Raw genomic sequence first — 10,469 nt, forward strand, 5'->3', positions numbered from 1 at the left:
TTGGGCACACACGCACACGCGCCCGGCGTGAGTTTTAAGCCACCGGGTCCGGGACACTAACCACGGTCGACTACGTGGGAGTCAAGCGACATAGCCATTACGCTAACTGCTGGTTCCCAGAGAGAGAGAGAGATGGCCTCGATGCCGCAATCCTCCAACCTCCATAGATTTTTGCCATAGGGCGGGCGCCACCGCGCCCCTCAATTTCTCACTCACTGTGTCTGTCAGGCTCTCTTGCAAGCGCAGCCCCTCCTTCCCCCAACTGCTATAAAGAAAGAAAAGATCACCTGCCCTAAGGCAAAAATATCTACAAAAAAAAAAAAAGAAAATCACACAGGCCAATTCCGGGAATAGAATGGAAGAAAAGTGATTGTGATGTGGCCATCCTTCCTGGGGGTGATTTCTCACTTCCCTTCTCACTGTCTGTTTGGCTGTCTCTCTCTCTTTTCCCTGAGAGTGCATGCACCTAAGACCAAACAAATAAACATTTCTAGGATGTATGCCTTTTTTTTTTTTAAGAATTATTTTATTTAACTTTTTTTTTTTCAGTATGATACAGCCACTGTTTACTGACCAGATTACAAAAATAGTCATGGTGGATACCTTAGTTCATCCTTATAGTAAATCTGTTGACTTCTCACTGTCTGTTTGGCTGTCTCTCTCTCTTTTCCCTGAGAGTGCATGCACCTAAGACCAAACAAATAAACATTTCTAGGATGTATGCCTTTTTTTTTTTTAAGAATTATTTTATTTAACTTTTTTTTTTCAGTATGATACAGCCACTGTTTACTGACCAGATTACAAAAATAGTCATGGTGGATACCTTAGTTCATCCTTATAGTAAATCTGTTGACCTAGTCTTCCCTGTTGCCAGCATCTCCACCTTCTACAAAATGGGTGGTCTTTTTCTTCATTCCACCATGTGGAGAAGATAATTTGAAGGGCCACAGGAAGTTATTTGCTTCTTTGAAGCATTTTCCAACAGTATAGATTTCATGAATCAGATCCTCCATGCAGATGATGCTAAATTTACCAAGAGATCAAGCAATTGGGACCAGCAGTTAGCATAATGACTATGTCGCTGGACTCCCACATAGTCAACCGCGGTTCGCGTCCCGGATCTGGTGGCTTAAACTCACTCTGGGCACGTGTGCGTGCGTGCCCAAGATCCCGGGAGGAGAATGAAGGAGAAGGGATTGCGGCGTGGCCATCCCCCCTGGGGGGTGATTTCTCATTTTCTGTCTCTCTGTCTCTCTCTCTCTCTCTGTCTGGAGAGTGCACGTGCCCTATAGCAAACATCTCTCCAAAAAAAGAAAGAAAAAAAAAAAAGATCAAGCAATCAGTTATCGGTCAAAGCAATTTGTTCTTATTGATTTTGCCATAACCACGGTTTGTAGATCAGTTCATTTACTGACTTCAGGTTCGGGTACCCCCATGCAATATATGATTCCACAATTCTTAGCATGTTAATTGAGGCCTTGTTGAGTTTAACAAAGGAGCCATTGAAGATCTGGCGAAGACGAAGAAGCTGCAACACCTTTCGACCCTTTGGGCTCACTCCATTGATAACCTCTGATCCTGATGACGAACGTCAGTGTGGGTTCTGCAGGTACATAGAAGTTGCCAGCTTTTCATGCCATCCTGGTTGTCTATGTGGGAAGACAGCACCTTAACTGCCATGCCACTTGCTGTTCCACAAGCATGGCCTTTTTACTTAGATGGTTGCGAAGTTTAAAACCAGGCTCTGCTTCTTTGTGATCTTAGGCAAGTCTGCCTAACCTTTCTGAGCTTTAGTGTCATGGAAGACGGGAACAGTATTTTCCTCAGGACCCTTGTGAATGATGTATGTTTCAGAAGCATAGTATGAATAGTGGCCATTGGAATTAAGTTCAGGGCCTATGTAGCAAGCCTCTGTCTCTCTCAAGTTTGTATAATATATTTTAGTAAAGTTCAAGAACTATGCCATAAAAATTTAGGAACGAGAGAAGTAGGATCATATTCACATGATTCTCAAGTTTCAAGCAGCATGTTAAGAAACTTGGGGGGGGGCAGCAGATGGCATAGTGGTATGTTGCTGGACTCCCACATGCCCAACCATGGTTCGAGTCCTGGCCCCGATGACTTGAAAATCACACTGGATGCATGTGTGTGCATGCCTAAGATCCCAGGAGGAGAATGGAGGAGAAGGAATGTAGCGTGGCCATGCCCTCTGGGGGAGGGTGATTTCTCACTTTCCCTCTCACCGTCTCTGTCTTTCTCCAGTGAGTGCACTCACCCTATGACAAAAACCTGTGTAAAAAAAAAAAAAGATGGGACCAGCAGGTGATGTGGTGGTTAAGGCACTGGACACTTCCACATGGCTGACTGTGGTTTGAGTCCTGGACCTGGTGGCTTGCTTTCTCACTTCCTCTCTCTCTCTCCGGTCAAATTAGAATGAATAAATAATAAATAAAATTAAGTAAATAATTCTTTTTTTTTTTTTTTAAGAAACTTAGGGCACCATTCCAACCTTCTATGCTTTCTTTTATTTTTTCTCTCTCCCTAGGACTAAAGTGATATATATGACCAGAGGTAGAACAGCCAAAAAACAAAAATTATTGTTTTCCCTGGCATCAAGTAAATTTCATTTTGTATTAAAAGTTAAAAACCGATTATAAGGGGCCAACAGGTGGCATGGTGGTTAAAAGCTCTGGATTCCCACATGGCTGACCGCGATGTGAATCCCAGACCTGGTGGCTTGATTTCTCACTTTTCCTTTCTTTCTCTGTGTCTCTGGTCAAACAAAAAATAATAATAACAAATGGCATTAAATAAATAAATAATTTAAAAATTATTTGGACCAGTTGGTGGCATGGTGGTTAAGGCAACTGGATCCCACATGAGTGACTATTAAGTTCAAGTCCTAGACCTGGTGGCTAGAAAGACACTCCAGTCTTATGTATATGTGTGTCCCAAGTCCCAAGATAAAGAACAAGAAATTGTAGTGTGGCCAGCCCCTATGGGAGGAGGAGGATTTCTGACTTTCCTTCTCTCTCTGGTTGGTGAGCACAAATTTATAAAAAGGAGTTTTTAGTCTTTGGTCTGGCAGATTTGTTCTTCTCTGCCTTCGGACTGGAGTCCTCCACCGTAAACATGCTCTGCCAGATCCTGAACCAGGCCAGGAAGCATCCGAGTTTGATTCCCCTGTTTATATTTATTGCAGGTGGCAGTACTGGAGTAGCACTGTATCTCATGCGTTTGGTAGTGTTCAATGTTCAATCTTTTTTTTTTTTTTTGGAGAGGTTTTCGCTATAGGGCGCGTGCACTTGCCAGACAGACAGAGAGAGACATAGAGACAGAAAGCGAGAAATCATCCCCCAGCGGGGATGGCCATGCCACAATCCCTTTTCCTCCATTCTCCTCTCGGGATCTTGGGCACGCACGCACATGCGCCCGGCGTGAGTTTTAAGCCACCGGGTCCAGGACGTGAACCACGGTCGACTGCGTGGGAGTCCAACGGCATAGCCATTACGCTAACTGCTGGTTCCCCAATGTTCAATCTTAAAACAGAAAAAATAGCCCTGAACCCTGGAACAAACAGGGTCCCAGTGATCAGTACAAGTTTTACTCATTGAATGTGGATTACAACAAACTGAAGAAAGAAGGTCCAGACTTCTAAATGAAATGTTTCACTTATAAAGCTGCTCATAATGAAGGTCTTCCAGAGGCCATCCACACAATTTTCCACTTAACCAGGAAATGTTTCTCCTCCAAATGCATGAGATCATTTTGATGCATTCAGATTTATACTAGTTAATAAATCTCTGAAACTTGAAATAAAAAATTAAAAAAAAAAAGTTATAGCTCCAGCCCTATGATGCTGTCCAGCTGTTAAATTCTGTGTATAGAGAGCCAGATCCTACACGGCTGACCACAGTTTAAGTCTCAGCCCCAGCAGCTTGAAAAATATGCTGTGCACGTATGCCCCAAATCCCCACAGGATGGAGAAATGAAGGAAAAAGGTTTGCAGCATGACCATGTGCCACTGGGAGGTACTTTCTCTCTCTCGCTCTCTCTCTGGCAAGCACACATGCTCTTTGGCAATAAAAAAGGAAACAAAATCCTCATTTGTAATGCTATCTACAGGTAACAATAACGCCTGTTTTAGGCAGTGTACAGGGTAAACCAGGCCATCCTGTAGTCTAGTGTTTAATGGAACCAGATCTCACATGGAAAACCACCGTTTGAATCCCGGCTTAATGTTTTAAAAAACATGCTGCGCATGCGTGCTTGTGTGCCTCAACTCCTGACTGGGTGTTGAAATGGAGAAGAGATTGAGGTGTAGCTTTCTCCCTCGCTCTCTGTCACCCTATGTCTTTTTGGTGAGCCCGCATGCCCTCTAGTAATTCAAAAAAAAAAGAAAGAAGGACCAGTCGATGGTGTAATGGTTATGTCCCGTGAAGTTGACCGTGGTTCCAGTCCCAGACCTGGCAACTCTAAACTCACGCTGGACGTATGTGCGTGTGTGACCGAAGTCCTGAGAGGAGAGTGGAAGAGAAGGAATTGTGGTGTAGTCATCTTCCCTAAGTGGTAATTTCTCGCTTTCTCTTTCTCTCAGTCTCTTTGGCAAGCACAAATGCCCTATAGCAAAAATCTCTTTAAAAAATAAAAGAAAAGGGACCAGCAGTTAGTGTAATGGCTATGTCGCTGGACTCCCACATAGTAGACCGCGGTTTGCGTCCTGGACCTGGTGGCTTAAAGCTCACGCCGGGCGCGTGTGCGTGCGTGCCCAAGATCCCGAGAGAATGGAGAAGGGATTGTGGTGTGGACATCCCCCCTGGGGGGTGATTTCTCGCTTTCTGTCTCTATGTCTCTCTCTGTCTGTCTGGTGAGCACACTCGCCCTATAGCAAAAACCTCTCAAAAAGAAAAAAAAAAGAATTAAAAATAAATAAATAAAAGAAAAGAAAGAGGAAAGTATGAAGTATGTGCTATCTTGTACAGAAGAGTTATAAAGAATTACATAATGTTTCAGTTGGAAAGGCTGTTAGAGGTATACTTACTTGCTAAAAATTCTTCAACCTTCATGATAAAATAATACAACATATTATAAAGCAGGCTGGCTTCATGGGCATATGACCTGCATCTAGAAGGGCCCTGTGCTTGGCTTAAGTTTCTGTTGTCTCTGTCTTAAAATTCTTTTTTTTAGGGGCTGCCAGGTAGTTGGTGGTTAAGGCACTGGATGCTCCCACATGGCCAACCATAGTTTGAGTCCCAGACCTGGCAGCTTGCTTTCTCACTTTTCCTCTCTCTCTCTCACTCTGTCCCTCTCTGGTCAAATTAAAATAAATAAACTTAAATAAAATAATTCTAAAAGAAAAATAATTACTTTAATTGTATTCATCATCATTACTTAAAAAACAAATTTTTTTGACCAGAGAGAGATAGGGAAAGTGAGAAAGCAAGCCACTAGGTCTGGGACTTGAATCATGGTCAGCCATATGGGAGTCCAGCGCCTTAACCACCACATCACCTGCTGGCCCTGCATTGTTCTCGTTTGCCTTTTAGAAAGTTCTCCAAGCGAATCTATTGGACTGTCAGAAAACTCATGATGCATTTTTGCATAGAAAAACAAAAAAAATGTCATGACTTTTCTAACAACCTGATAATATTCAGGCAGAATTGAGAATGACTGTTATCAGCCTTAAAAAGGATGAAGTGAATATAAATCTTTTAGTTAACCCAATTAAAAGATGGGGAAATGAGCTGAATGAAAAGCTCCCTAAGGAAGACATATAAACAGCCAAAAAGCATATGAGGAAATGCTCAACATCCCTCATAATAAGGGAGATGCAGATTAAAACCACAATGAGATGCCACCTAACCCCTGTCAAAAGACAAATTTCCATATGGAAACCCAATAGTCGAGGATTGACAGTCTCAGATGGAACTAGCCTGTGGCTGACCTATTTCAAAACTTAATCTGCAAAGAGATTCAGGGTTTCTGTTCTGCTCTATGTGGGAGAGACAGCCCAGCTCCTCAGAGCAGTTTTGCTCTTTAAGATACAAGCATGTTTCTGTTCAGTCCAATGAAACCAGGAAGATAACCAGCTAATAGGCATGGAGCATGGATGCCGTGACTCACTGAACAAGCCTTTATTCTCTTTTGGAAATAAGAAAGGGACATTCACTAACTATCGTGAAACCTCAGTGTGTCTCATATAATCATGGGTACAGAGTAGGTGCTCAGTTCTTCACTGGCCAGCTATAAAGTACAAATCCAAAGAGAGCTAGAACTGAAGGACCCTGGTTCACAGTTAAACGAAAGGCCAACCTGTAAATAAATCATTATAATGTGGCAACAGTATAATATGGGAAGTTCTGGCAAAGCGTAGGGGTAGCACAAAGAATAATAACAATAATCTGGAAAAAAATGAAGAAAAGCTATTTGATGATGATGTGGATAGTAATGCCTTTGTCGTGACTGATATGCATGGTAATCGTGCTGGAAAAAGCAATGTAATACACTGTAAAGATATATGTGATTCACTGTAATATAAAAAAATTACAATAATAATAAAATTAAATAAAAATATGTAACTCTATTAGCATAGAAAAATGCTCACAATATATGGTTAAATCATTTTAAAATACAGATTACAAGACATTTATGGATTATATGACTCCATTTGTGTGAAATAGTTTAAATATGTAATACAAATCCTGGAAGGCTAAATAAAATTCAAGTCAGCAGATATAGGGAGGAGCTGAGACTCTGAGACTTGGCTTTCTACACTCCTGTACTTGAATTTTTACATGAGGAATGCAACTTTAAAAAAAATTGGGGGATCAGCAGGTGGCATAATGGTTATGTTGCTGAACTCTCTCACAGTTGACCATGTAAGGAGCAGCCCAAATCTGAGCAAACACAATGGTGACTTTAGCACATGCAGAAACATGGTTCCATGGGCTGTCATTTGCAAAGCTAAATGAATGCAGTTAACATGTGAATATGCTAGCTGCCTCTGTGTTTGGAAACTGCAGAGCAGCATAAGTTAAAGAAGCCACACATGTTGATCAGAATAGGCCCAAGAAGATAAGAGAAAAAGTATATAGAACTACATCTTCAGCCAGTTAACATCTGAAAAAAAACTGACTTTGCATTTCAGTTCCCCTCCCCAACCCCTTTTCTGCCCTTTAAAAGAATAAACCTAGCAAGAGTTTAGGGTTGCAGCTGTCTCCATCAGAGAAGGTAAGACCACCTGATTCCCGCTTTTCTTTTCTTGTATATCTTTTTGTGTGTTTATTTCTATGTTTATTTTCTAATCCACTCCCCCCCATGAGCATGCATTTGTTCAACTATGTGGGACATGGCACCACTGCAGTTCAAGTCCTGGACCCAGTGACTTAAAATTCATTCAGGGCGCATGTATGTGCATGCCCAAGGTTCTGAAAGGATAATGGGGGTGAGGGGATTGCGATGTTGCCATCCTCCATGAGGGGGGACGTAATTTCTCACTTTCTGTCTTTCTGTATCTCTATCGAGTGCAACTACCCTATAGCAAAAATCTCTTTCAACAACAACAAAAAAAATGAGAATGCAGTATTTTTTAAACTAGCAAAAGCTTTGTACTCTTATTTTTACTTAGAATAAAAGGTAAGCCTTTGATTCATAGCTTCCAACTGTTTATAAAATGAAATTTTATAACTCATAAATTCTCTGAAATTTTAAGCTTACACTTTAGTGTATAAGATATTTGTGAAAGATTTATCTCCTTTGAATTGAAGTCATTCCTATAATAGATAAGAAAACAAAAAGGCCACTTGACTCTGTTCTAAAGTGAATTGAGAATCCCATCCACATCTGATTCAAGGTTGAGTATTTTTTTATTATACTGTATTGCTTTGACAGCTTACTTGACAAAGCATTCCTACAGGGAGGAGTCACAATAAACCATGGAAACACCAAGGACTGGGTCCTATATCCTTCCAGAGTCACTCAAAGTAGGAATACTTATTGCTTAAAGGCCTCAAGAGATGCTTCTTGGGTCTACTGATGCCGTTTACAAAGCAGAGACAGCTAAATTGCTTTTCTTGATTGTTCAGTTTTTTGGGATGAAGGAAAGTCAAAAAACAATTTATTTCTGCCCTTGCATATATTGCTACTATTTTAGTGTTCTAATTATTTGGCATGCTTCATACCCTTCCATCCAATCACCAGAAAACGCTGTATGACTTCGATTATGTCCTAAATCTGACCTTTTCACCTTCCTCTGCAGTTAAGACCAGGCCTCCTATCTTTCTCATCTGGATTATTGTAATAGCTTCCTACCAGAGCAGGCCCAGTCTCTGCTCCTCCCTTTTCTCCTTACAATCTAGTCTCCACCCAGCAATCAAGTGAGGTTTTGAAAGTAAGTGGTCAGATCAAGGTTTTTCTCTCCCCCTATCATTCAGAATAAAATCCAGAGTACAAGTTTGATCTGCTTGATGTCTGCTGGCTAATTCTCCATTTTCTACTGCTCTCCCTGTGGTATAGTCTGTTCCATTTACACCAATCTCTTTTGCTATGACTCAAACACACATCCACTCCCTTAGCAAGCCCTTTGAATTTGCAGTTCCCTGTGCCTAGAACATTCTAAGAAAGAAAACAGACACTGGTTCTGCAGGCCAAATGTAGACTCAAGGTAATGACACATTTGTGTCCTCCACAAATCCCATTTACTGAGCTAAATAGAGAATCTGAGTAGATCTGGATTATTGTACTAAAGACTTTGATTTTTCTTGATTTTTTTGTAATGAATAGAAGTCCTGTGGGAGGTATTATCATCTTCAGTTTTTATTGGGAAGTACCTTCCCAATGGGGCATGATCACATCTTGGTACCATCTCTATTTCTCCATCCTTTCTGGGTTTGGGGCATGTATATATATGTGCCCAGTGTGTTTTTCAAGCTGCCAGGGCAGGTATTGAACCATGATTGGCCATGAGGAATCTGGCTTCCTTAACCATTGGTCTACAGGGCCAGTCCTATGAGTTTGCAGAATGGAAGACCAGGAGGCATTAGGGTTCCAGAAGAAATGAAATGGACACACTCAAGAAGATTAACCAGTACAGAGGTTTGCTAAGTGTAAATGGGAGAGTCAGAATTTTAATGAGATTTGACCCAACCAAGTTCAAAGCTCTTGCCACTGGCACCACAATGAAATTTCTATGCCTCTGGATTGTGACTATTAGTCATGATATCAATTTAGTGGCTTTGCAGTCAGCATTTAAAATGTGCCCCAAATCCAAAATACAGAAAAGGTAAAGGGTATGGAAATACTGTTAGAAGCAGAAACTGTGTTTAAGAGTTTGGATACATGGGGCCGGCAGGTGGCATGGTGGTTAAAGGCACTACACTCCCACCGACTGTGGTTCAAGTCCTGGACCTGATGGCTTGCTTTATCATCTCCCCTTTCTCTCTCTCTCTGGTCAAATTTAAAAATAATAAATGGAATTAAATAAATAAATAAATAATTCTTTTAAAAAAAAAGAGTTTGGATACAATTCAGAAGATTTGGTCCATGTTTCAGAAGACCTATCAGTGACCAAGTGGTTCACCAACAGAACAGGTGGCAGCAGACTAAGGCCAGGAAGTGGAGAAACAGGTTAACAGCAGCCAGTTTCACATCTTTGCCAGTGAACATCTTTGTGATCTCAACATTGCCAATAGATTACAAAAATTCTCCTCTGTTCACCTTCCCCTTTTTAAAATTGCCATAGTCCATGTATACTAGCAAAAGAGAAAGAGATAGAGGGTGAAGAAAGTACCTGCCTCCAGTGGAGCCAGGCCACACGGCAATCACTTCTCCTCTACCCTGTCATCCTGTTAGGACCTTGGGCCCGCACACACACCATGGTGTCCCTCAAGTCACTGAAGCTCAGACAACAGCAGTTGGTTTTGGAGTATCTGACCCCAACCTTCCACAACCACAAGTCTATGGGGCCAGACCTCAAAAAATTTTCTTTCTTTTTTTTTGGGGGGGGGGGTTTGCTATAGGGCACGTGTGCTCGCCAGACAGATAGACAGAAAGTGAGAAATCCCCCCCCCCAGGGGGGATGGCCATGCCACAATCCCTTTTCCTCCATTCTCCTCTTGGGATCTTGGGCACGCATGCACACACGCCCAGCATGAGTTATAAGCCACCGGGTCCAGGACGCGAACCACGGTCGCCTACATGGGAATCCAGTGACATAGCCATTATGCTAACTGCTGGTCCCTCAAAGAATTTTCTTTACATGACTCTAGAAAGAGTATGACTTTGAAACTGAACAAACTTTGTTTATGACCTTAGTAACTTTATGACCTTGAGGATGATTTGACCTCTTCCAATTTGCCAAATAGAAGTAAATAGCTACCTCTTAAAAGTTGCAGAGGGGGGACCAGCAGTTACCGTAATGGCTATGTTGCTGGACTCCCACGTAGTCGACTGCGGTTCGAGTCCCGGACCCC

General features: G+C 41.8%; 1 protein-coding gene across 1 annotated transcript; it reads left to right on the forward strand.

Moving 5' to 3' along the window:
- Nucleotides 1-3,132: 3,132 nt before the first annotated feature.
- Nucleotides 3,133-3,732, forward strand: LOC114007531 (cytochrome c oxidase subunit NDUFA4-like). The gene is made up of 2 exons (XM_027771198.1): nucleotides 3,133-3,281; nucleotides 3,550-3,732. Exons 1-2 carry the CDS (start codon nucleotides 3,133-3,135, stop codon nucleotides 3,656-3,658), a joined length of 258 nt encoding a protein of 85 aa, XP_027626999.1. The 3' UTR covers nucleotides 3,659-3,732.
- The last annotated feature ends 6,737 nt before the right edge of the window (nucleotides 3,733-10,469 follow it).

This window comes from Tupaia chinensis, unplaced genomic scaffold (assembly GCF_000334495.1).
Source record: "Tupaia chinensis unplaced genomic scaffold, TupChi_1.0 Scaffold000028_1, whole genome shotgun sequence".
In the NCBI taxonomy this organism is placed as follows: Eukaryota; Metazoa; Chordata; class Mammalia; order Scandentia; family Tupaiidae; genus Tupaia; species Tupaia belangeri.

Excerpts from the sequence above, each read along its gene's own strand:
- LOC114007531 (XM_027771198.1), top strand. The coding sequence starts at position 3,133 with ATGCTCTGCCAGATCCTGAACCAGGCCAGGAAGCATCCGAGTTTGATT. Across the intron at positions 3,282-3,549 it reads TTTTTTTTTTTTTTGGAGAG|AAAAAATAGCCCTGAACCCT; the intron begins GTTTTCGCTATA and ends ATCTTAAAACAG.